A 26,085-nucleotide genomic window follows, 5' to 3' on the forward strand; every position below is an offset into this window, starting at 1 on the left:
GTATTGTATTCAGAGGGGTTTCTGACATTCTGCTCCCCTTGTTTGGCAAAAAAAATGAGCAACATCTCTCAACATGACGTAGAGCAGAAGCTCTAACTGACTATCAAACTCTCACTTGATCTCATTGGCTATCTCCTCCTCAGTGTCCCGTCGCCTTCTCAGGAAGAATATGAGGAACAGCACCATGGCCATGAGTCCCACCACTGACCCCAGTGTGGCTGCTGCAATCATTCCTGCATTGGAGGCTGGGAAACAGATCATATTCAGTATCGACCCTCTGTGAGTTATTTTAAAAAACACACTGTTGAATACACGTGCGTGTGTGTGTGTGTGTGTGTGTGTGTGTGTGTGTGTGTGTGTGTGTGTGTGTGTGTGTGTGTGTGTGTGTGTGTGTGTGTGTGTGTGTGTGTGTGTGTGTGGTGGAGTAAAAATAGAGTTTAGAGTGTGTACGCACAGGTGATAACCTCCAGGTTAATGGAGCAGCTGTCGGAGCCGGCCGTGTTGCTGGCTCTGCAGACGTACTTCCCTGACATGCTTTTAGTGAGGTTGCTCAGCCTGAGGGTGCCGTGTCTCTCATCTGCAAGACATCCACACAGTCATACACTCTGCACAATCATATATTTATGGGATCAGAGCAGGAAGGCTCCGTAGAAATAGATACACACACTACATAGGTTGAATTCAAGTACTAACCCACAAAACTAACACAGAGTTACTGTACAATGTACTAGATGGATTTTTTTCTTCTTTTTTTTTAACATATACAGTAATCATCACAACACACATCATTATTTGACACAAAAGTTTGAGGGGGAAAAAATCAATGTGAGCTTTTCCTGCCACATTTCTGCAGCAGTGAATTTGCATTATTTCTGTAAACAAATAAATGACACTGAATTACAAGAGGCAGATAAGACACAGTAATTCTAGTTAATTTAATTGGTAATTTTAGAGGTATGATTTCCTTTATATATACACAGTTAAAATGATTTCTGATATTACTGGGTGAAGCAAATCATAGCAGGGTTGCATCATTAGTAAATGATTCTCACCCTGGATCCAGAATATAATCCACTATTGGCTTGTCTCCAGTGCCTACTGTACAGAGCCTGGCACCAGTGCAGGGCCACAGCAGACAGCTCTGCATATGATGCTGCTGCTGGTCAGCAATTTTTGTTTTTCTATTTTAATGACACAGCAGTAACAGTGTAGAGAGTAAGTGTACGTGCGCGTGCGCATCCATCTCAGTGCTTTCACTACTGGTTATTTCCATTCAAGACAATCTGTTCTTGGCACATCTGGATTGAAAATGCTGTGTTGTTGTTACAAACACAGACTGAGGGAAAAATAAACAAGCTTTATGTGGGACTTATCACAACAAATCCTTTCAAATCCAATCTTAGACGTCACATCGCAGCATGTCTTCATCTGATGTGTTTTTGCTTTCGTGGGGACGTAAGAAAAATAAAAAGCGGGTGTTACGTCGGTTTTGTGGAATCGACCTCGTGAAGTGTTGTTCACATGGGGTGGGTGTGTCGCGCTCGTCACGCACCACGTCAATCCCCACAGAGAGAAAAGTAATGCAACTGAGGGACTCATCCAAATCATCCCTGATGAAAAGCCAAGGTTCACATGGTGCCAGCGAGCAACATATTAATGCAAGAGACCAGAAAATCCTTAACAATGATTGTATCACAGCTGTCTTCATCCCAAAGTTTGGGAGAGTGAAGGGTGGGCTGAGATTTGTTTTGTCTCTGCACCATCTGCTCTTGCACCAACCAGCAGGGGTGACCCTAATGTAAGTGGGTGCACACAGACCACAGTCAAAAGTAAAGCTACAGTCAATCTGTTTTATAATCACACTAAAACAAGTGGAACTGAGTGGAGAAAAATTCAAAAACTGTGACTTGCTACCGACATGAATTACCTGTCTGTGTGAGCACACATAGGAATAGATAGCATTTATGAACAGCTGGAATGTTTCATTGTTAACCTTTGACCAAATATTAAAACCATCCTTCAGATATAAAAACAAACACAGCTGCCAAATCAAACTGTGGTGCGACGTGCACCTGTTCCTCTGATTATTTAATCCCTGGTCTCGAAAAACCAGCTGTGAAGAACCAAACCCAATTGTGACAGATTAGCAGCACATCAGCTGACTCCGAGCTTGGACCAAGTTCAAGCCCGTGCAGTGATCAGATTCCAGCTGTGGCAGAGCTGGGAGGGATCTGACGTTACAGTAGGTGCTGCTTAGTATCAAGACAGGAGCATTACTCATATTACGCTGCCATCACTGCAAGGTCAATGAGCAGCATTTGTTAAAGCCCCGACACATGACACATGATTAATGGAAATCAGCAGCGTTTCTACATGGAGCTCATGGTATAGTCAGATACCTCACATGTCAGTTTTCAATATGAATGTAAAAGAAATACACATTCACGTGTCAAGTGCATGTTACACCAGATAATGGCATTTACTCATTAATATCAATTTCCATACTGCAGGGATAATGGAGATATTTAAAAAAAAAAAGAAAAAAGAAAAAAAAAGACGACATTTCTATTAAAATCTGCATTCTGGTTAATGCAAAGAAAACAACTGAACAAGGACACATCAGTCTAATCATTCACTATTACACTTGGCGTTCATTCATTTCCTCCATTTATATGCTGTTAACTCTTTGACTGCCAGCCATTCTCACAGCAGCTTCCTCCAGCTTGCCAGGCATTTTCCAGCTTTTTGACTGATTTCCGTAGACCCACCATATATTATGTACTGTTACTACATACACATTCAACCCATCAAAGGAAAGATTAGGGTCTCTACTTTCCAGCAAAAAAACCTGTTTGTTTCTATCTTGTTCCAGTCTTGTGAAATTGGTGGTTGAATATAAGTTACTTTAGCCCCAAATGCCATTTTGTCACCAAAATCTTGAGAAAAAGAGGTTTTTGTGTCGGCCGTCATTTTCAGGTGGACCAGTACAATTTGCTCCATTATATTTTGCCTTAGTGATGCCTCAACATCTGTACAGTTGTTCTCTTGTAAACAACAACTAAATCAACACTGACAAATGACTTTTGATGACAAAAGACAAAACATTTATCTACTGACACACACTACTCCAGCCTTTTTTCTTTCTTTTCTTTGAGTTACAACTTTTTCTTTCCTTTTTTTTTAGTGTGTGTGCGCGTACGTGACGTGTGCGTGCGTGTGCATGTAGGCCTACGTGTGCGTGTGTGTGTGCGTGCGTGCGTGTGTGACTGTGTGTGTGCGTGCGCGGATCAGTTCGACAGGTTTTTGTAGCCGAAAACACGGCGCATTAGATCAGATCCAGCTTCCTCTGGTCAGCAGGCAGCGGTCTCACTCACTCTCTCTGTCTCTCACACACACATCTACACACACACATCTACACACACATCTACACACACATCTACACACAGCCTACAGCTCTGGCTGACGCCCCCTGAACCCACAGCCACAGACAGTCTGCTCACAACAGACCCTCCCACCATCTTTAGCTCCGTTTAGCTCTCCTCACGTTCGCCGCGGCGCCGTCTGCTCCTCATCCACACTAGATCGCGGGATTTTCAAGCTGCTATCCGAGTGATTTCTCGCAAAATCTGGCGACTTTCCAAACGCTCTTGACGACTAACGACGAGCGATCAACGGGGTTGTTGTTACTAACGTTTGTGCTTTGTATCACGGAGCTGCACGGAGCTTCGACGAGCTGCCGAGCCGCCATGAGCCCCGCCGCCGCCCCCGAAGCTCTCACCGGCGGCCAGAGTCACGGAGCGGCGCCGCTGCAGTCAGACACCCGCTCCGCTCCGTGAGGGGGGAGAAATACGCCATATTTTTTATATCTCTCAATCCAAATGTGTTTTTCTGCACTTTATTTTGATGATACAAGTCTGATCTTCACAGAGGAGTAGGGCAAGACATTCAACATGGCGTTGCAATTAAAAAAACGCTAAGACGAGTTATCTCGTCTTTGGCAGACTACGCTTGGATTCGCTAAGACGAGATAACTCGTCTTTGGCAGTGAAAGAGTTAATTGTAAACAAAAAATAGATGCTATGAAATGACTTGTTTTATCTGTTAACATAAAGATCCTCTAATTCTAATTAAAAATCAGCTAATAATTATAGCCCTATGGAAAAGAAATAAATGGGCCTTGTGATGACGTCTGTTGGTTGAGAACGACACACAAGCCGTGAACACTGAGAACATACAGCCTCACTGTAAGGCTAAAGATAGCACACAATGACAAAGATGAACGAGTAAACCGGGGTGACTGCTATAAGCTAACACAACACATTCATTACAACTTTAAAGGAAAAATTCAACCCTTGTCACTCAAATATTAAGATATGCAAGGAAGATATCGCAAAGTGAAGCTGGTGTTCCTTCCTCTATATCAGATGATACAACTGAAATACCACCTGCTAGTCCTCCAGAGTTTAACATGATGATTTTGTCCATGAATGTGCAATGAGAATGTGAATCTTTTAGGGCTGAATGGGATTATCATTTGTATTGATACCAACTGCTTTTTTTTTGTAGTAGATTGTAATCATGTCTGATCCTATAAGCATACTCACAAATTGGGTTGATTTCTTGCCTTTAAAGCTTTTCTACAGCTTATGTCTGTGGTTGGAGAAGTTGAGTCCAGAAACCGTGACTTCCCAAGGAGTCACGGTTTGCAGGGAGGGTGGGATGGAGTTAGGGAAACAAGTGGAAAATGAATGAGTGAAAATCCTTACCCATGAACCCAAGTACAAGCACGGGCTGCGGGCAGGTTCTCCATTCTGTTTTTTTTTTTTTTTTTTTTTTTAAAGATGGCAGAGAAAGAGTGAGCATGAATGAAGGGGGTAGAAGAGGAGTGGTACTGTATGGACTGATGGGGAGAGGATGGAAGAGTGAGATGCGACACACTCTCAGTCCCAAATCCAACTGATGCCTCTTAGAGGGGTTGATAAAGTAATGACATGGGACTTGTTAGATTAGGCACCAAGGTCAACAGGAAATGAGGAGTGCCGAGAGAGGATCAGCAGAGAGAGAAAACAGAAAGAGAGAGAGAGAGAGAAGAGACTGCTGGAAGAGATAAACACTGATGGCAGAGTAAAGTTCATGTGTCACAGAGAACGAGACCATCGGCACAGATGAGCACAAGTGTCAATGGCAACTTCCAGGAGTGCGGACACAACATACAAAACCCCGGGTCAATGCACAATCAGAGGGAGTAGTTTTCATTTTATGAGTCAGAAGACTTTTCTGCTGTGGGCAAGAGTTCAAAGCAGTCAGGTCATTACTCAATCAATCAGACTAAGTCCCGTTGTTGAAACAGATGGTGGTCCCTCTGCAGCAAACATCTATAAAATAATGCAACAATACAAGCATGTGCATAACTCTGCTTCTGAGGGGCAGCGCTGTGAGAGGAGTGTGCCGTGTGCGTCAATCTGTAAAGAGGATTTCACGCTACATGTTATGACTTGGTCGAGGATCTTCTTCTGAGGTGCATTTGGAACATCTATTAGCAAAGTAAAACCCCTAGGCTGCATCTGGGACTTATGATCACGTACGTGACCTGAGGACATGAGCTCTGCTCCATCTGCATGTAAGCATTTACACCTCCACACAAACAGGCTTTAAAAGATCTTTTATCCAATACTACTGCTTCTTGTTTGACAACTACCAGCCTTTTACCGGCTGGTGAGCATCACTGACTATAAATGGTCTTTAATTTAACAAGTTTAAAATAAGATGATGTGATACTTGCAGATAATTTAGTTACAGAAATGGTGTGAATGAAAATATCATAACTCACTTGCAATAAGTAACGAAATAAAAAATAACTGCAATTCTGCATGATTTGCATTTAATCTAGGAAACTAATTATGACAAAATATCCTACAGTGCCTTCCATACTAATGGTAGATGGTAATGGTAAACAGATATGTTATGTATGTATAAATTTGCAATACTTTGACCTGATGACTTAAAATCATGTCTCTGTAATCGAATATACTATAAATATGTGATTTAAAAAACAAACAAACATGGTAACACTTTACTTGACGCATATCTCTATAACACATTATAACCATACTTATAATGAGGTATAATGCAGTTATAGCACTGTATAATTATAATTATAAACACTCATAAATGATCATAATGCTTTACAACAATAAGCATAACACGCTATAAAGAGTTTTATCATGACTTATAAGGTCAGGTATTATAATACATTATAATTGTTAGTAACTCACTGACGATGACCACATTGATAATGCATTATTATTGGCTTATAAACAACATTATAATGGCTTATAAGGTCTTAGTATTATAATAGAGTTAAAATGCTCTATAATGTGTTATGCTTATTGTTATAAAGTCTTATGTGATTTATGACTGTTTATAATGATAGTTATACACGTTTATAAGCCAATTATAACACACATTATAACTATATTTATAATGCATCATCAATGTGGGCATTGTCAGCCAGTTACGAACAACTATAACGTATTATAATAACTGACCTTATAAGTCATTATAAAATGTGTTATAGCGTGTTATGATTATTGTTATAAAGCATTATGATCATTTATGAGTGTTTATAACTATAGTTATACAGTGTTATAACTGCATTATACCTCATTATAAGCAAGGTTATAATGTGTTATAGAGATAGGCGTCAAGTAAAGTGTTACCAAAAACATTTTATGAAAATATATATATAGCATTTGTTATTATTTAATCTTAAAAGCATGTTTAGAAGCTGAAAGTAGTTTTGTCAGTATTTCTGTGCACTCTCAGGTTGAACACAACCCCAAAAACCTCCATCTATGAGATCAGGGAGACCTGTCTGTAACCTGAGGCAAAACCCAGAGCAAAGACATACAGACAGCACTTGGCCAAACCACTGCTTGTTGGGATTTAATTGCCACGAGCGTGCGGTCTTTAGTTTGCTGGTCAAATTATTTTTTTTAAATATCATCAGTTCCTCTTTTCTCTCATTAGGAATTTGATCCCAGAGTACATTTTTGAGAGAGATTTTTTATACAAGTACATACAAATTGAAATGGTGATTGGGGGGGGGTATATTCTAAATCTACAGAGAAAGTGACATCCTTGGTTGTTGTGTACAGTATCAGTACACCTGTTTCAGTGAAATGAATGTGATAAGAGAAACAGCGTCTACTTTAATCCACAGGAATGTGTGCCAGAATATGTCTTTGATAAAACATAACACAATGTGTTAAATCATATTTTTTTCAATGGTGATGACAGCATAAATCTAAAGGCCTGGAGCAATAAATTAAAATCATCCATGTGGATAGATGCTCCTCAAGGTACAATAAGTATGAATTGTATTTATTTATCATTTAGATGAACCCACCATTTATGTATAAGATTTCCACCCTCACGTGCTCATGTACTCACTCTGCATTGGTGAGAAGTAGATCTCAGACACGGGCGCGGTCTTGGTCCATTTGTACTGAGGGACTGGTTTTCCATGACTGGACTTGCAGCTCAGTGTCACATTGCCCTTCATCACAGGGTTTCCTGTCATGGTGCATACTGGAGGAGAGGGAGGGACTGGGGAGAGAGGGTCAGACAGACTGGGTGTTATTAACTTAAAACACATGTAGGATAAGAATACATGATCAGCGACCCCTTATTGAACTTGTACGTTAGCTTTAATCCACCGTCAGAGACATGGAGATTTCTCAGGGCAGTAGCCATGCAAAAAAAAAAAAAAAAAAAAACTTCCATCTGCTGCTGGAGGATGACATAATGACCTCTGAGGCCAGCGAATCCCTAAACAGCAGATGAGTTTTATTTGTCCTGTGCTTATACTCACATAAATGTATGATTCCAAAAATCCTTCAAAATATGTTCAGCATTTTACTCCGGCTGGATTTTCCCAAATCCAAGGAAACGTGTGAGCTGCGCTGCCGACTGTTCTGATTAAATCTGACCTTTCGAAACTCCTCTGACGTTGTGTGGCTTTACCTTTGACATTAAGGTGCACCTCTCCGGTAAGGCCAGGCTCTCCAGGGATGATGACGTTGCAGATGTAGCGTCCAGAGTCAGACTCCTGGGTGTTGTTGATGTAGATGGAGAGGTTGGCTGAGGGCATGGCCACACTGAAGCCCACTCTTTTGCTGTAGTCACGCTGGCCGTGGCCGACCTCACCCGAGCTAAAGTTTATCACCTACACAGAGCAAACACAGTGACAAACACACTTGAATAGTACCACTGCATTGTCAATTCCTAATTATTACGGTGAATATTTGTGTAATGAAAAATCTTTGTTAGAAAATACAACACATTCTAAAATGAAGGCATTACTTTATTCAAATAGAAGATTGTTTTTCTTACTTTATTTGCTGCAGGCATATTAAGATATGCAGATTAACAATATAACAGAAATCAGCGTCCTTCATAAAGATTATCCCGACATGTACAGATGGTGGATGTTGAATTTTAGGCTGATTTTCTGTTTGAGATAAGCTCACAGCCATCAGACACAGACACTGTTTAGATTATATTAATCATGCAAAGACCCTACACACACTCTGACACACACACACACACACAGAGCATGTGTATTTCACCCAGCGGTTCGTGCCACATATAGAAGGTGCAGTAAAAAGTGGAGATAAATCGTCATTAGTGGCATCCTTTCATTAACACTCATCCATCCTTCTTTCCGCTGTATATCAGACGTCAGCAGTGGTGTTGCCAATAATCCTAATCTCTGCAGATCATCTTTTTTCACCTTACATATCACTGGATGGGTTTCTCAGGATACAGCTATGTCATGCAACACAACAAACTCTCTTTTCCTCTTGCATAATGCAGCGATCATCTACGCTCACAACATACAAACAACTTTTGAGGTGATTTTCATTTGGTTTTCTATTCTTTGTATCTGTAAATTACAATCATAATTTTTTAAAGTTAATCACCCTTTTATAAAAGGGCAGAAAAAGGAAAGTTGCTGTTTCTCAAAGCCCTTGTTGGAGTCTTTCTTTGTGTTGCTAGAAGACAACCTAAAATATGAATTAAACAGTTACCATTCATTGTTTCAGCTCAAATATTTCGGTTTGTAGATGTGACTCTTGTACCACATTAACACGTGGCTCAGCAAACACACTGTAACTAACTCTACTCCCTTTAAAGAGGTTCACCTTCCTCTACTCCACTAGAGGTCAGAGCAGATTTACCTATACAGCAGGTTTAGGAGTGGACCCCCCCCCCCCTCACCTGTGTGGACTTGTTCCCCATGAAGTTCCAAACCACAGAGTTTCTGGAGATGTCGGAGCTGGGGCTGTACCAGGCGTGTAACACCACCATCTGACCTTTGATAGCCTCCAGTTCTCCTCTGGGGATCTCCACCTTCTGGGTGTCACCTGGAACAACAACAACACAGACCGGTGCGGGAATGGTTAATCACATCTGTTAATACAGCACACACTTTTCATTTCATTGCCAACATGATCTCAGGTAAGCCAGTTGGATTTCACTTGATTCCTTGATTAGCCTGTCCCAATACAAACTTAGCCACTTTCCATCCCTCACAGGAAATATTACTAAATATAATCATAATAAGTCTTTCATGTTGGATAACCTCGGAAAAAACAAAAACAAGATGTTCAGATCTCATGAACAACTCTTTCATGGTGACTACTAGTATTGAATAGAATAGAATAGAATAGAATAGAATAGAATAGAATTAAACTTTATTGATCCCCCGAGGGGGAAATCCACAGTGTCACACAAAAAAAGATAATATACCAATGTTCTGTGTGCAACAACAGTAATAAATATAGCAATACTGTAACATTTTTTTTTTTAAAACCCATGTGTGTGCACGTGCGCACGTTCCATTTCATTCAGGCACTATTGAACAGTCTGGTGGCTGTGGGGAGAAAGGAGCGCCTGAACCGCTCCGTTCTGCACCTGGGGAGAGTAAGTCGCTATTCAATGTTCATGTGTTCCATTCACATGACACTGGTCTTAATTGTAAAGTCATACTGTCAATTTCCAGCTGAATACAAGCAAAGGTCAACACGTACGTACACCAGCATGTCTAATTGTCTAAGTGCATCTAAGAGAAAAGAGAAGCAAAAAAAAAAACTCTCTAAGCTTCATAGTTCAAAGCAGATACGCTGTGAGGATTATCTGAGTAACGCCACTTCCAATCAGTTCAGGCATTTCTGTAACATGACGATGGATTCATGCTCACAAATGTTAAGAAAATACAAAGCAACTGTGTCGCCCTGTCCCCTCGTTTCTTGTTCTGACTTACAAATATGAATAAAAAGGCATTAAAACGCCCAAACCTGTAGAACACAGGCAAATACAAAGATGCCAAGGGACGCTTATATACAGAAAACAAGAACAGTGGTTATGATGATGGTGGTGATGTGAAGGAAGCACAGACATAGGAACCAATAACAAACAAAGGGATGATTTAAAAAAAGGAGGAGGAGGATGTCCTACTCACATGGTGCAAAGTCACCTGAGCCAGACAGTTGAAGCTGGATCAACTGATCCCAGCAGCCGGTTTCTGTCTGTGTATCCAGTTTGAAGATTAGTTAAATAAACAAAAAATAAAAAATAAAAATATATACACACACACACGCGGCTAAATCCTTCAACAGCACGAAATACTGCAACTGTGAAAAATATCCTGCATATACTCAAATGGATAAACAGGGTGGACAGTTAGGAAGAGAGGGATACAGAGAGAGAGAGGGAGAGAGGGAGAGAGGGAGTGTGATGATCCATGGACGGGCAGCTGAGATCTCCACATCTGTTCAGCCAGGCACGCCTTCCTTCTTTCCCAGACTGAAAGCGTGTAGAAGCAGGAGAATTAGGCAATTGGTGGTGGGGGGTGAGCAGTAGGGTGTACAGATGAGGGGAAGGAAAATGTATATGTTTGTGTATGAAAGAGGGAGGGACGATGGAGACAGAGAGGAAGAGAGGGAAAGAAGTGTGTGGATGGGACAGAAAGCAGAGGAAGAATAGATGGAAGTTGCTTTTAACTTATGGACGGGGAGCTTTCTTATTCCTCCTGGGACAATGTGGCCCTGCTCCTGTAATTTCTGAATCTCTGAATCTGGTAAATCCTGCTGACTAATCCCCAAACAATCCCAGGCTCAATCCTCTCACCTCACGTGAGCAAAAGAGCTCAGCTGGACATGGATACGATGTAACACATGGTCACTTCACCCACCAAAGCTGCTGCCTCTGCCATCGTCATCGTCGCTGCAACAGCATTCATATTCTCTAAATTACGATTAGCAGATTGCTTTGCTTTACATTTAATCAGTCATGCGATCTCTGCTGAGCCTGTTTGTGGATCCCATGTGTTGAGGGTTTAAATGTGGCTCCTGGCGTGCCATAGAATTAAAAATATACAAATCAAAATCATGATTTATTTTTTTGTTGTTGAAATGATTCTACACTCAGAACCAGATAAGAATTCAGGTTCAGGTTCAGGGTCCTTTTTTGTCTCTGGCTTCCGTAAAAAGAGTAAGACGCTCCACTGTTTGTGTAGAGTGTTCAGAAACTGGCAACAAGCTGTGTCATGACTCTTGTCTTGTACCAAACACAAGAGACATGACACACACTCCATCATGATTGGCTGAACGTTGTCAACAGTGGACTGGTACTAAAAAAAACACATTCTTGACTTGGTCAGTTGCTGTCTTCATAATAATAATGTTCACTTACTTATTGTAAGTTTTATGTCTTATGAAGTGTCCTGTGTAGTAGTTATTTATGGTACCTGCCTTACTGTAGGACTGTGGATGTAATTTAGCAATTGCGCTAATTCTAGCATATTTACATTGACGCTTATGTCTGATATGTTCATTATGTGCATTGTGCTAACTCAATAAACTCAATTATTCATATTGATGGGTCTAATGTTTTCTACACTAACCATATTAGCGTAGCAGGTACGCACACTGACATTTGATGAGTAGCAGTGAACACAGACTTAGACCTGAGGCTGGTGCTAATGTCATTACCAAACCAATCACCAAATTGAAATGTTGACACGACGGCCTCATGGTGACACTAAAGCAGAGGTCAAGGGCTCATTAAAGACATTAGGATCCATTGTGTGGGAAACGTGAAGGTCTGTGCGAAATTTCACTGCAGTACATCCACATGTTGAGGACTTTCCACTTTGGGCTGACAGACGTTACGGTCCGTATCCATGACGCTGGCACAGCTTAAAACCTACTGATGGGTCATCTGCCCACAGCAGAGTCCATCACAGTGATTCAATCGTCAATGCATGAGGAGATGTCAAAACTCTGATGTATATTGTTCGACACAATTGCAAAAATCCTCCTCCATCTAATCATAAAGCATGTCCCCGTCCTATCCGTCCTTCGCTCACGTCACTGGTGTCGAGCGGTAAAGCCATGTATCGGCCATACATGCATGAGATTCGCATCTTTATCACCCTCATCACCCCTGCAGCTGTCATCATACCGGCCTGGTTTTGATTCATAATGTACAGCAGCAGAGAGTACAGAGGAATTGCCTGTTTTTTTTTTTTCACTTAACAGATTTGAAATGCAGTTTTTCTCCTTAGAAATCCTGTTTGTTCTCTGAGTTCATTTCCACCAGCTATTGTCGAATGAATCCAATGAACCCATGTGTCTGCCTGTAACAATTATGCAACAGTGCTGGAAGAAGGTCTCATCTGGAATACCACTATGCCTACATGTACAGTGAATGCCTGGAATCATTTTCCTGGTATAATGCTATAAAGTGCTATACATGTTGATTAATATACATTGTGTACCGGGGAGAGCACAATCAGAAGGGATCAGGTTTTGTGTAGGTTGATGAGACTAGGCCGCTCCTCGATGTGAATGAATACCAGCTGTGGGGAGCATGCAGACAGCAATTCTGAATGATGCACAGATACATTCTATGATGAAGTAGGATAATGCCTTGTGGTCTACTCACTCCAGACTGTTCTTGTGCTTCTTTGAACAGGTTTATCCTCAGAACTGTGTCATTCAATTGTTTATTAAATGAAGGAAAATCTTCACTAATCCGTGGCCGTCTCCATCTGGGATGTGTGTGTTTGTATGGCTGCAGTCACAGATAGAGACAATATCAAGATGTGTATATGGAGTCAAATCCATCACAAGAGGGAAATATCTGGAAAAGCTGCCAATAAATGGGATGCAGATATGATACTATGTAGTCTCACTAAACTCTGTCCTAATTATATTTTGCCAAAGGCTATCGCTCTGCCTGGCCACGCTTTATATCAGCTAATTGGATTCTTCTCTTTAGAATAAATAATGTTGTGTTTTTTTTTTTGTTTTTTTTCCTGCAGGGCAACCTGGCAATGAGATACTGGCAGAGACTCGGCTATAACAACAGCAATTAAGACGGCGGAGACGCTGGACTCACAAACCTGCACAGAATAATCAAAGCAAAGTCGACCCTGTCATGCATGTCGGCGCTGTGGCACAATTAAGGGATCAAATGCGCATCTGCTGTAGTGTCTTGACTCGTCCGTAGGGGGCAGCACATTCATATGGAAAAAAGAATATCATCTGATTATGAGATAAAACCACAGTGGAAATCATATCACCAGAATAGATAAATCTCTAAATATTAAAATCATTAAATGAGCTGGGAGTAAACTGAAGAAACAGTTTGCGCAGAGGAGGTTTGGAAAATCAGGGTTGAGCAGGTGGGTCTAAAAATAAACATAGGTGGCTCATTTATTACTGAAATACATGTAATTTGCATGTTTAACAAGGCGTCCCAACCCCAATCCTGCTGCGTGTTGTTGTGATCTAGTGAAGGATAAAAAGTCAGTCCCTCTCTTGCAGCCCTAGGGGAGCTGTGTCGGCCTGTGAAGATAAACTGATCCTCTTTAACCAGCCCCACTCTATCTCCCTGAGTAATCTCTGCTTCCACCCATGTCTTTCTCTCATGTGAGTCCCTCTCTCGAGCTAAAGCTTTAGCTGACGCTCTCTATTTAGTATTTACACATCTCCCGCGCTTTTTCCCCCCATCGGTACAACAGGGGTGGGCTGGCTGCCTGAAAAATGAACTGAAGCAAGTGAAAGCAGTAACAGAGGTTAAATGTCTTAAGGGACAGACAGTAGTTTTAAGTAGACATTTCTAAAATGCTTGGAAAACACACAGCATGGTTCATATTTACAGACCATTATGTAATTTTCACTCACCCGTCATCCCCAGAACCGTCACATCCTATGACGTTAAGTCTTAACAGGTTTATCATCAAATCCATATGTTACATTAGCGAAAGGCAGAGGTAACCTGTACAGTAAAGTTGAAGCTGATGTTTGTTTTTTCCTAATGAATGACGTTGACTTTTTTTTTTAAATTAATCTACTGATCATTAGATCTATAAAAGAAAAGGACAGTCTCTCAGAGCAAATTGTCACTTCATCTAAGCCTGTTTTTTCAGCTTTGCAAGCTTTTCAGCTTGTATAAACACTTCAAATTAATTAATTGCAACAATTACTGAAGTTTGAAAGATATCACTGTAAAATAACTAAATTTTTTAGATCAACAGGATTTTGGTAGCCTGACAAACCAGACTATATCAATAAAATGTATAGTCTGGCAACGACCGGTAGACCTCCCAGGGGCGGGATGAAGGCTGTCTTTCAAACTATCTCTGCACGCAATAGGGTAGCGCTACGACTAATCAGAGCAAAGAGCAGGATGTCGTTAGCCTGACAAGCCAATTAAAATGTATGTTGTCATCGTGTTAAGCCCACCCAACGACTCTCTAAACAGATAGAGCGCTGTGATTGGTGAACACAAACGGTGTTCGAGACTCAAAAAGTTCCTATGGCTTGTTTCTAGACCCACCTACGGAGCAAAGCTAGGGTGCGTCTAGATTTCTAGGCTAGGATTTTGGACCATTGGCCAAAAAAATGATCATCTTTTTTTTTCAAATGATAATGAAGATCTCTCAAGCACAACTTGGAAAGTAAAAATGAACAGCTTTCGCAGCCATGCTAAAGGCTTTGTGAGGCTGAGCTACATGCTAACGTCTCCACGCTACATGCTCACAATGACAATATAAACATGAGGGTGTTAAAGAGGAACTATGCAAGACTTTACACCTTAGTTAAGCAGTTTTGGAGTAATTGTGATGGTTAAATGACTTGTTACAGGGATAATGGAGGCTCCACAGAAATGCAACAGTAACATAATGCCACGTAGACCAGGCACAGTATATTTTTTAACCTCATGCCCAACTCTGTCTACTAAAAAAATACTGTTGAGTGATTGATGAGTGACAGTGGTTTTTATTGCAATTTCCGTGCCAACCAATGAATCCCCAGTAACGAGAAGCAATAACACATGAAGACAAACAACACTTGAGCGTGCCATCTTGAGCTGTACCATCACACGAAAGCTTTTAAGCTAATCATATCCATAGCTTCCCACAAACATATGAACACGACAAGCAGAATTGGCCGTTTGTCCTGTTTGTCGCACCGAGTTGTCACGAGTTGCCACACAAGTTTACCAGAGTAAGGAAAACAAATTTGATTGGTCATTATCGAGGGGGCGGGATATTCAAAGCTTAGGGAGAGGCCGAGCTCCGTGTGTGTGTGTGTGTCTCAGACGTTTGACGATTGACGGATCCAATATCAGTGGCTGATGAATCGTGAGCAGGCTGACGTATAATTTGTGCGCCTACATTATCCAATGTGGAAAAAAATACCACACTTTCATCCCGGATTTAATCAAAAATAGAATTTTGCACAAAGTTTGGCCTACATCGTCTGATAGATGTGTTATTACACTAATTTTATGACCCAGAGTGGGCTCAAATTCAATTTTCTTTTCTGTACAGCTTTAAAAACATTTAGCTTAAAACTAAGAGATACAACTTCATGAGATCATAACATGAAAATCAGAGGATGACCATATAGGGTTGATCCTCTGGAGGCCAGGAACATCTGTGCTACATTTCAGAGCATTTCATGGTTTTTAAGATTAGACATTCTGTCTAACCCTAACAAAAGCAGCGCACTGAACGACTAACTCTACCATACTGTTCACATGGATGATTATCAAATATCATCCCTGATGGTTAAGACAAGGTTTTGTCATATCTAATGCTCAATGAGGGGTGGGAAAGTATTAGTAAAATCTTCAGACTTTCTTTAATGATGCGTGTAATTTCATGCTGGTTTACAGATGTTACTGGTTCAAATTTGCGGGGTTTGTCCTGCACTGCAGGATCGCGTGATCGCGTGACTTTTCACCACAACTGTTTTCCTCTAGGTGGCAGCACCGTACTAAATACTGCTCAGACGTTTTGGGGACAATGCTGACAGCCTGATAGCCGCGATTAGGAGTGGCGCTGTTCATGATACAGAATACAAGAGGATGAAAGGAGAACTAGCTGCAGACAGTAAATAATATAGTAGCCTAGTTTTTCAATGACAAAATGTAACGACGGCAGCTACAGTAGACTATAGCCCACGTCTCACTCTCTTTTTTCGGTCATCTGTCTCGTCATCTCCAAAATGTGTTTTTAAAATGAGCCAACTACAGTACTGTGCAGTAGTGCCGCAGATTTCTCACTCCGCACCTTGTTTGAGAGTGCAGCTGGATGATTTCTTGTGAATGAACGGGTCTGTGTCACTTTGGGGCTGGGCGATAAAACATAGGATAAATAACTTTCCCTCGATAGAAGACGCGGCCGATACAAAGTGACACCGTCAGCCATGCAGCCGGCCTGGACTTTTTATTTTTAATTATGAAGGATCATCTGCGCAAGGCAAAGATGATAGCATCAACAAAACACGGCGTAACACACGCGGCTGTATGGGACAGGCTTTTATTTAATTCAGAACAAACCGCTTAGCAAAAATGGAAAATATAGTCTATAATAATTAATTGATCTGTTGTTTGGCCACTGTTTGAAAATAACCCGAATTATGAGCAAATAATCTGATCCAGAACAGCAGTCATAATCAGACTTCTTCTAAATAAACCTAAACATTAAATAACTGGGTCAGGTCGGACCATGGGGTTATTTTTTCTCTTCTTCTTCACAGGAAAAGAGGAGGCTATGTGCAAAGTACCACATTAACATCTCTATTCATATAACGCCCATCGAAACAGCTGATTTACATGTCGGCCGTTAAGGCAAGGCAAGGCAAGGCAATTTTATTTGTATAGCCCGTTTTTACAAACAGTTTGTCTCAAAGGGCTTCACATGGCATCGTAGCAACATCCTCTGTCCTTAGACCCTCACATCGACTGAGGAAAAACTCCATGGAAACCCTTTTAACAGGGAAAAACAGGAGAAACCTCAGGGTGAGCAACAGAGGAGGGATCCCTCACCCAGGACGGACAGACGTGCAATAGATGTTGTTACAGACAAGAAAACAGTTTACAGTTTGTCACAGAATGTGCGGAATATGGAAATGTTAACACATGGCGATTGGCCATTCACGCGGCTTTGTTCTTGGTTTCGGCCAATCAGCTTATAAGCACATGGCTAATTATCAGCTTTCAACCAATCGCACTGTTTTAATGTGTGTGTGTGTGAAAGTTATTTTCTTTAGTTCATTTTCGTTTCTTTTGGATTTTTTTTTTACAACAATGTATCAATATAATATTGTTTTCGTTTCATTTCGTTATAAAAATCAATCCCTTTTCTTTGAAACAATGAGATTGAGCAGCTAAAACTCAATAAACTCAACCATGGCTTGTCTTATTGTTAATCTGAACGCACATGTATAAAGGGCAGAGTCAAGGCAGCAGATAAATCACAAAACATCAACGCGTCCGTGAGCGCAGCGCACCTCCTCTTCTCCTGTGAAGAAGAAGAGAAAAAATAACCCCATGGTCCGACCTGACCCAGTTATTTAATGTTTAGGTTTATTTAGAAGAAGTCTGATTATGACTGCTGTTCTGGATCAGATTATTTGCTCATAATTCGGGTTATTTTCAAACAGTGGCCAAACAACAGATCAATTAATTATTATAGACTATATTTTCCATTTTTGCTAAGCGGTTTGTTCTGAATTAAATAAAAGCATGTCCCATACAGCCGCGTGTGTTACGCCGTGTTTTGTTGATGCTATCATCTTTGCCTTGCGCATATGATCCTTCATAATTAAAAATAAAAAGTCCAGGCCGGCTGCATGGCTGACGGTGTCACTTTGTATCGGCCGCGTCTTCTATCGAGGGAAAGTTATTTATCCTATGTTTTATCGCCCAGCCCCAAAGTGACACAGACCCGTTCATTCACAAGAAATCATCCAGCTGCACTCTCAAACAAGGTGCGGAGTGAGAAATCTGCGGCACTACTGCACAGTACTGTAGTTGGCTCATTTTAAAAACACATTTTGGAGATGACGAGACAGATGACCGAAAAAAGAGAGTGAGACGTGGGCTATAGTCTACTGTAGCTGCCGTCGTTACATTTTGTCATTGAAAAACTAGGCTACTATATTATTTACTGTCTGCAGCTAGTTCTCCTTTCATCCTCTTGTATTCTGTATCATGAACAGCGCCACTCCTAATCGCGGCGATATGTGATACATAATCATCAAGTCATAAAGCAAGACAGGCTTTATCATATTACAATAGTTTCTGTGATTTAGGCAGTGTATACAGTAGTTAGTTCTAGTTTAATAGCCTAGAGTTTAAGCTGTGGATTACTGCACAGATCACTGAGTCATCCGCCTGTCGTCCTCCTTTCTCACAGATGCCACCTGGCGGTTGTTTTGGCACATTGAGGCTTTTCATTAAAACCTCTTGTCTCGCCAAAGAAAAAAAATGCATGAGTCTTGTGCCGTCTCGCGTGGACCACGCGTGAAGTCCGCAAATTTGAACCAGTAACATCTGTACAATCTGTCATGATATATTCTAATCTATCAATTTTTTTTGAAACATTTCAGAAATATTTCAATTGCCAGTTGCTGTTTTTTTGTTGTCGTTTTTTTTTTTTGTAATATCTGGCAGCTGACAAATGTCTATTGTCTCACACAACGTATAGTGATATCCTGTGCTACATTATTAATGGAAGAAGATCACAGTTTTCCGCTCAGACAAACACTGTGCATGAAACCATGCTTGTCTGAGCTGGGATCTGTGTCAGAGCAACAACAAAGTCTTCAAATGACCCCATAAACGCCTAGCCACGCAAGAACAGACAATATAATAATCAATTATTTAAGCATCAGGAGCCATATTACAGAAACATCCTCACTTGCAGATCCCGTCTTAACTTAAGACCGTAGATAGGAAGTTTGTAATACAGCCCCAGATTTATTTTCCATTCCTCATTATTATATTTCATTTGTGTGGCTGGTAAAGAAATCTGAATGATGTTGAGGTTTACTTTGCCATCAGTTTCTTTCTTTTTTTTTTTTTTTTTAAATGTGTAAAACTCATTTCTGAGATTTGTTGATGTCAAACGAGGACAAACATGAACAACGCTTGTGACTGAGCCAGAGGAAATGGGGTTATTCTCTGACTTTTTGACAGAGAGGAATGTAGGACAACAAAATAGCCTTGTTGGTGTAAAACTGCACATTGGACTGACCCTACAGGCTTCAAACAGATGGTGCTTCAATAATAAATATTTGGGGAAGGCTCCTTTAAATTGGATTACATTAGTGTAATCTCTGCAGCTATTTTAAACCATTTTGAGTGTGCTATCTCATCACAGTAGCTTTAATCCCTCTTAACTTTTGATTGTGTTTAAATTGATTCTCCTCGCACACATGGCTCCAAACTCCCACAACCTCCCTCTGGTTCTGACTCCAAACTCACTGCTTTTCACTCTGACATGCACAAACGTGCACACATGAAGTTGTGCAGACAAGGGGGTGAAAAAAAAAAAACACGCAACACAACTGAACACATACTTAAATATTTGTTTTTACAGGATCACCTTGAGGACTCGGGGCAGATGTACCAGCCCACTCATGGCAGAGAAATGGCAGCTTAAATCAGAAGTGGAACCAGCTCACTGCACTGTACTACGAGTGGAAGGATTACAAAAACAGCTGATTTAAAAAACTAAATTCAGTTCGAGTCTGTGAAAACATCTTGATGCAAGCTGCAAATGAACAATTTCGAAAGAGTAGAAAACTGTAAGTGAACAAAAGATCTCATTACTTGTTAGTACTTTTGAAGGGCATTGCTATAACCTTTTGAACTTTGTCAATTTCCTGCAAGAACACGAAAGCACCAGAGAAAACCAGATACTCAACGACAAAATGATGCTAATCTACTTCACATGGCTTCTATAGCAACATACTATAACCGTCTGGATTTACAACCGGTCATATGATCCATTAATATACAAGTTATGATCATGGTAAATGTGACACTTATTCTCCGATTACTGTAGGAGGACTGGTGATGACAACAAGACACACAATGCAAGCCTTCTGACTCTTCATTTCCTTTCGATGGCCACATCATTCACTCTGCCATTCTCCCTGCTGCCCACACACTGGTGGATTTATAACCATTAATTCAGGAACATTTAATGATCAGAGGCACAATGACCTCTGATAGTCATTGTTTCAGAACCAACACAACACAAGGTGCTTTGAAAACTGAAGCAGCCGCCTTGAATAACTGTGTGTATTTTCCCCTCATGCCTACACGACCTCACCACAGTTCAACAACCGTTTGCACCTTTTCAGACGCTTGCAGTTTGTCCTCCGACTCTCCTTACTACATTTATTTCACTTGCACAATTATACAGTACACTTGCTGCCACGGAGGCATGCATGCTTGTGTGTTTATGCCGAATGCCTTTCATGTCTTCTTATAGCTCTGACATCCAACACATTTAACCACAACGCACAACACGAGACCGACAAACGGGAAATGGAGAAACAGGTTTCTATAGTCAGCGAGGGAAGGAGGGAGCAGTGGGCTGCAGCTTTGATCACATGCAAATACCACGCTCACAGGGGATATAGGTATTTATGTATGAAAACAAAGACTTCTGTTGTAGACCAACTTTGGTGAAATATGCAAGTTGGTGCAACGATTTACGTCGTCATGTTTGCTAGTGGGTCGTTTGAGCTTTAAAGGGACAACGAGGAGTTTTGGAAAAGCGAAGCGTTTTCACACTACATTTATGAGCCTCCGCGCGCACCGTGAAATTCTTTGACCGGCGCACGTCAGAGGTTCAAAGACGATCACATACCGTCGTAGTCCCGACCATAAACGGCGATTCGGCGGCGTTATTCTCATGACTCGCCAAGAAACCGAAAGTAAAGAAACGCTGGTCGGCTCGACCAGCATTTCCGCCACCACTAATAATAACAAAATAACGATAGAGACAAAACGATATATTTATCGAAAATGGGCCCATTAACAAGTGTGGGTAGCGTAGATTCATCCACATTAACGTGAGACTTTTTTATAACCAAATAGAAACTCCTCGTTGTCCCTTTAAAACCCAATAAGTCTGGGTCAAGCCTCGGAACAGGAGTTGATATCTTCTTGTGGTTGTGGTGTGTTGGTCACTCTGACTCAGAGAAAGTGGATGCCAGTGGACTTTTCATCCCAGCTGTCCATCACAAGTCCCACAGCAGCCCATCCACACCCCCCCTCCAGCCAACTCTTGGGTCCTCGTGGCAGGGAATGAAAGGCAAACGCAGAGCTTAAATGGGTCTGCAATGTTACACCACAACAGAGCCCCACAACCGCCCTGCCACCCCTCACACCGTCTCCAGCCTTTGAAGAAGATATTTATAAACCATTAGTGTGGCAGCGGGGCAAGGGGTTGGCTGTTTTATCTCCCAGATCTGTCATGGGCTACCATGCACGAGGCGAACTGTGCTGACAGAGTGACAGAGTGAGGGCTGTTAGGGCCACTGCTGCACAAGTCCAGGGTCGAAACGTGACGGCTGAAGCCCCCTCACCGCCTCGCCACTTCACTGCCTGTGGGACATGCATGCACCGAGACTGTAATTAAGAAGTTGAGTGATCTGATTTCAGACTTCATTCAACTGAGCTCACATCAGAGAGGAATTATAGGATGAGACTAATAATCCGCACACAGCATCAGATACTGAAATGCCTCCCAAGTCCATCACGAGAGAGGCGCATGGTGGGAAATGTGGATGCATCTGGGGAGTCAAACTGTTCTCAGCTGTTTTCACTGCCTGTTAGTCTTGGAAACATTTACTATATGTATGTTAAATGTAAAGCATGAGCCAGCAGCCAGTTAGCTTATTTTAAAGTCTAGAAACAGCTCTCAGGGCTCTGTCAAATCATAACTTCAACAACACTCTGAAGTGTGATAACAACAATATACTGGCCAATGGTGACATTAATTTCTAATACATGATGACTGACTCAGAAGATTTCTGTAGATTTGTTGTTTTTTTAAAGAGTGTGACAAAGATGCAGACTACAGGGGCATTTTACAGCTTCTGGAGAAACGGTGTCAGAGTTGATTGTTGATACTCAATGGTTGAGATACACATCAGCACTGATATATCAGTTCATCACCCTGGTTTATTGGTGCAAACTAAAAACAACAAATCACTATTTGACGATTGGTCTATAGACCATTTGTTGGTATACCGTACAGTCTCAGCTGGTTACCTGCCAATTGCTCAGAGCCACAAAACTGTCCAAATGAAATGTAATGTTTTAAATACTGAACTTTAGAGCTGCTGGTTGGCAGATTGTGTTAGCTTTGAACTGTCTGACTAGTGCTCTTCATTCTTAATGCTGAAGCCATCTTGTTTCTGTAGCATCATATTTATTAAATAGTCATGTTTGGACAGGAAAAGAGAAGGTCTGACCATCTGCTTTCTCCAAGTGCTCGACTCGAATATTGGTCCATGTGCCCACGTATAAATTCAAAGCGCTGTGAGAATCATCAGTTTCCACAGTCACAGGTATCCCACAAGACCATGCATAGATTTTTTATAGTGAAGGGAAATCCAATCCATGGAACTGACTTTCAGGTCACAAATCAATATGATTCAGTAGAGTTTTTCCTGGACTTAACCATTCATTTTGTGGAAATCATTTAATCTATATTGTAATCAAACTACAAGTGTAATTTTACCACTTCAAACCTGAAATTGCCATTTATGGCCAAGTACCGGTAATAGCAGCACAAACGTGTTTCTTCACAGAGCACAACAGCAAACAGCTGACCAAAGTGCTGTACAATGTGAAGAAAAAGAATACACAATCATCACAGAAGTTCAGACATGGTGGCCCTGCATCCGGCCTTCATAATGGGGGGACCGCCAATCACCTCAGCTGCTGGACTCGCCGGGCAAAGCGGCACAGAGCCAGCATGTATGGAGGGGAGCCAGGAAAGGGTGGCTGCAGGGGCCAAGAACAACTGTGACAGCAGGAAGAAGGATGGTCGGGCCTCATACAGCAAGACCAGAGGAGAGGACCGTAGATGAGTCGCTGCTATGGAAATGAAGCTTTCAAGCAGCTGTTCATTTGAGCTCTGACTTATTGTAGCCTACTGATGTTTAGAGTCCACACACACACACACACACACAGCCCCTATAGCCGAGATCAATCCAGGATAATGCTCAGAACAACAGAAACTACCAAGCCAATTCCATTACAACTGACCGACAACCACCAATCTCGTTTCACGTGTTGCTGAGCCACTGTATACTGTACTGTTACATTCATTAAAATGGAAAACAATCTCATGATCACTGGCATTTCCCAGACATGTGATCCTCACACACGTGTCCTTTAAACAAGTAAAATCTGACCATTCAACTAAAACTAATTAATAAATTAAAGTAATCCAGTTAAAAGATATGGTTAAAACAACAAAGATCTAGTGTATCAAAGAGAGAGACAGTTTAAGCTGGATAGAAACTGACTGTTACGTCAAGTCAGAGCATCCGACCGTGAGATTTAGACGCCGGCACTGGTCTTCAACAAACTCCTTAAGGACACATCTGGCTTTTTAGTAGCTAAATGTGCAGAAATATTTGGGCTTCTGATTTGGAAAAATACAGAGGTGTAAAAACGTCTATATTCTGGAAGCACAAGCTCACCTCACCTTACATCTCAACCTCCATCTTTACCTTAACCACAGAAATGAGGTGATTAATAATTAACATCACCTGCTGCACAAGCCATTACATAGGCTAAATCAATATTTCAAAAAAGTCCTAATTATAGTTCCATTTTAACATGGGAGGCATAATTCACCTCATATTACACCAAGCGTACAAGCTGCAGTCCCCGTGTGTGTGTGTTGAGTTTTTAGGAATTCTAGTCTTTTTTAATGCTAGTTTCTTCGCTCTTCCTGCCTGCCGTTACTTACTCTGCTGGCCGTGAGGAGCAAAGGTAACACAGGCATACCTCATCCCATTCCCCTTGAGGTGAGGCGGAAGTACCGTGGATGTAGAGCCGGAGGTAAAAACTGGGCTAACGAACAAGAAACGGCAGCGGTACAGGCCATCTATACCTTCAGTAGCGCTAATGGGAAAACCTAAACTCTCTGCTAAACAAAGCGGACAAACTGCCGGCTCTGGTTAAGAACAAGCAGGTGTATCGAGAGACCAGTTGGTTTTTCTTCATGACCTTTTATGTAATTTTTAAAGTGCCTCAGAATATAAAAGTTAGGCTATAAAAGAATCCTTAAAGTGGCTAAGTGCTGCTACATATCTATCTTGTATTCTTCGGTTATCTATGTATGTCTTTTTTGTCTTTTAGTATTTTTACAGAGTGTATGGAGCAGCTGACAGATGAATTTCCTTCAGAATTAATAAAGTATCCAAGTATCCATCCATCCATCCATCTTATCCTAAAAGAGCAGGAACAGGTGTGGGCAGAGTGAAAAAATCACTACCCTTGTAAAACACAGTGCCTCTGTAAAGTAAGAAACGCTGTGGAGTATAAATCTTTCAACAGACAGACGTACACTGGAGCTGGGCTCAGATGGTCACAGTGATGGTCAGAGCCCTGCTGATCCTCTTCTCCACTGTACATTATATCACAGAGACTGACCCCTTCATGCAAGCACTCATGTGTCCACCTACAGTGTATCCGAGGGGCCTGGCCGAAGGTGAGAGTGACAACTGGGAGCCTATAGAGACCACAGGAAATAGCTTGACCCATCATCTCTCCCACCTGAGTCCTGGCTGCTGATCCGTCTCCTCTTTATTATGAGCACACATTAAAAACATCAGGCTGAAAACAGCTCACTGACACGACAGGCGGCTCACCTGCATTTTTCTTCATGATCCACAGTGTGTGGGTGGGAGAGATAGCACACACGTCCTGCTGCTGTAGTAAAGTGGACAGTTGACTAACTGATAATGATAATTATCACGCAATATGTTGCACGGACGGTGTATGTGACTTATCTGACAACAGCATACTGTATAAACATATATGAACGAGCTGGGTGGTCTTTCCTGGAACCTGTAAATACCATTAAACCATGAACTGCTGCTGTCGAGTCTGCGCATCTACAAAAGATGATAGATGGTGAACTTGTTTTAACTCACATAAAACATTGTAATTCTTTGAACCACAACACATGAGACATTGTTACATTCCACATAAAACCAGTGGCTTAGCCCATCAGCTCTGCAGAGTCAAGCAGCAGCAGCTTTTACTGTCCAGTGCAGTTACAGCCTGCAGTGTTCATGTGTGACATTTTACTGCTGAGTAAAATGGCTTGTAGTCATCTGTTTGGCACACTTGCAAATCACAGGCGTGATTAATGTGGCGCAGTGATTTGTACAGGTAATTTCACTCTTGCTTTAACTTCCTCACTGTGCATTACTGTGTTAATGTGACACACTTTATTGATCCCTGTAGGGAAATTTTCTTTTCACAGCAAGGTCTAAGTGCAGGGTCAGTAACAGGAGAGTGGCCCTGCAGCTGGTAAAGATTCAGTGTCGTGTTGAAGGATGTTTGCTGTCACAGGGGCTTAAACTCGTGGCCTGTGGTTGAAGGGCGGTCACCAAATTCAATATGCTGCCAAAAGCTGCCCACTGTTACAATAGCAGCATTATTTCCAAAGAAGCA

The 26,085-nt window shown here is 41.5% G+C and overlaps 1 protein-coding gene across 1 annotated transcript in view; it reads right to left on the minus strand.

Annotated features, from left to right (window-relative positions):
* The window catches only part of esamb (endothelial cell adhesion molecule b), a gene marked incomplete at both ends in the record, with an annotated part of 45,408 nt that overhangs the window by 1,508 nt on the left and 17,815 nt on the right, over positions 1-26,085 (minus strand). Inside the window, 5 exons of the mRNA XM_083985092.1 lie at positions 116-245; positions 455-577; positions 7,453-7,608; positions 8,026-8,227; positions 9,283-9,428. Coding sequence (XP_083841218.1) covers positions 116-245; positions 455-577; positions 7,453-7,608; positions 8,026-8,227; positions 9,283-9,428 — 757 coding nt within the window. The remainder of the gene's footprint in view (positions 1-115; positions 246-454; positions 578-7,452; positions 7,609-8,025; positions 8,228-9,282; positions 9,429-26,085) is intronic.

The sequence above is a fragment of the Trachurus trachurus genome, assembly GCF_905171665.1.
Source record: "Trachurus trachurus genome assembly, chromosome: 13".
Taxonomy (NCBI): Eukaryota; Metazoa; Chordata; class Actinopteri; order Carangiformes; family Carangidae; genus Trachurus; species Trachurus trachurus.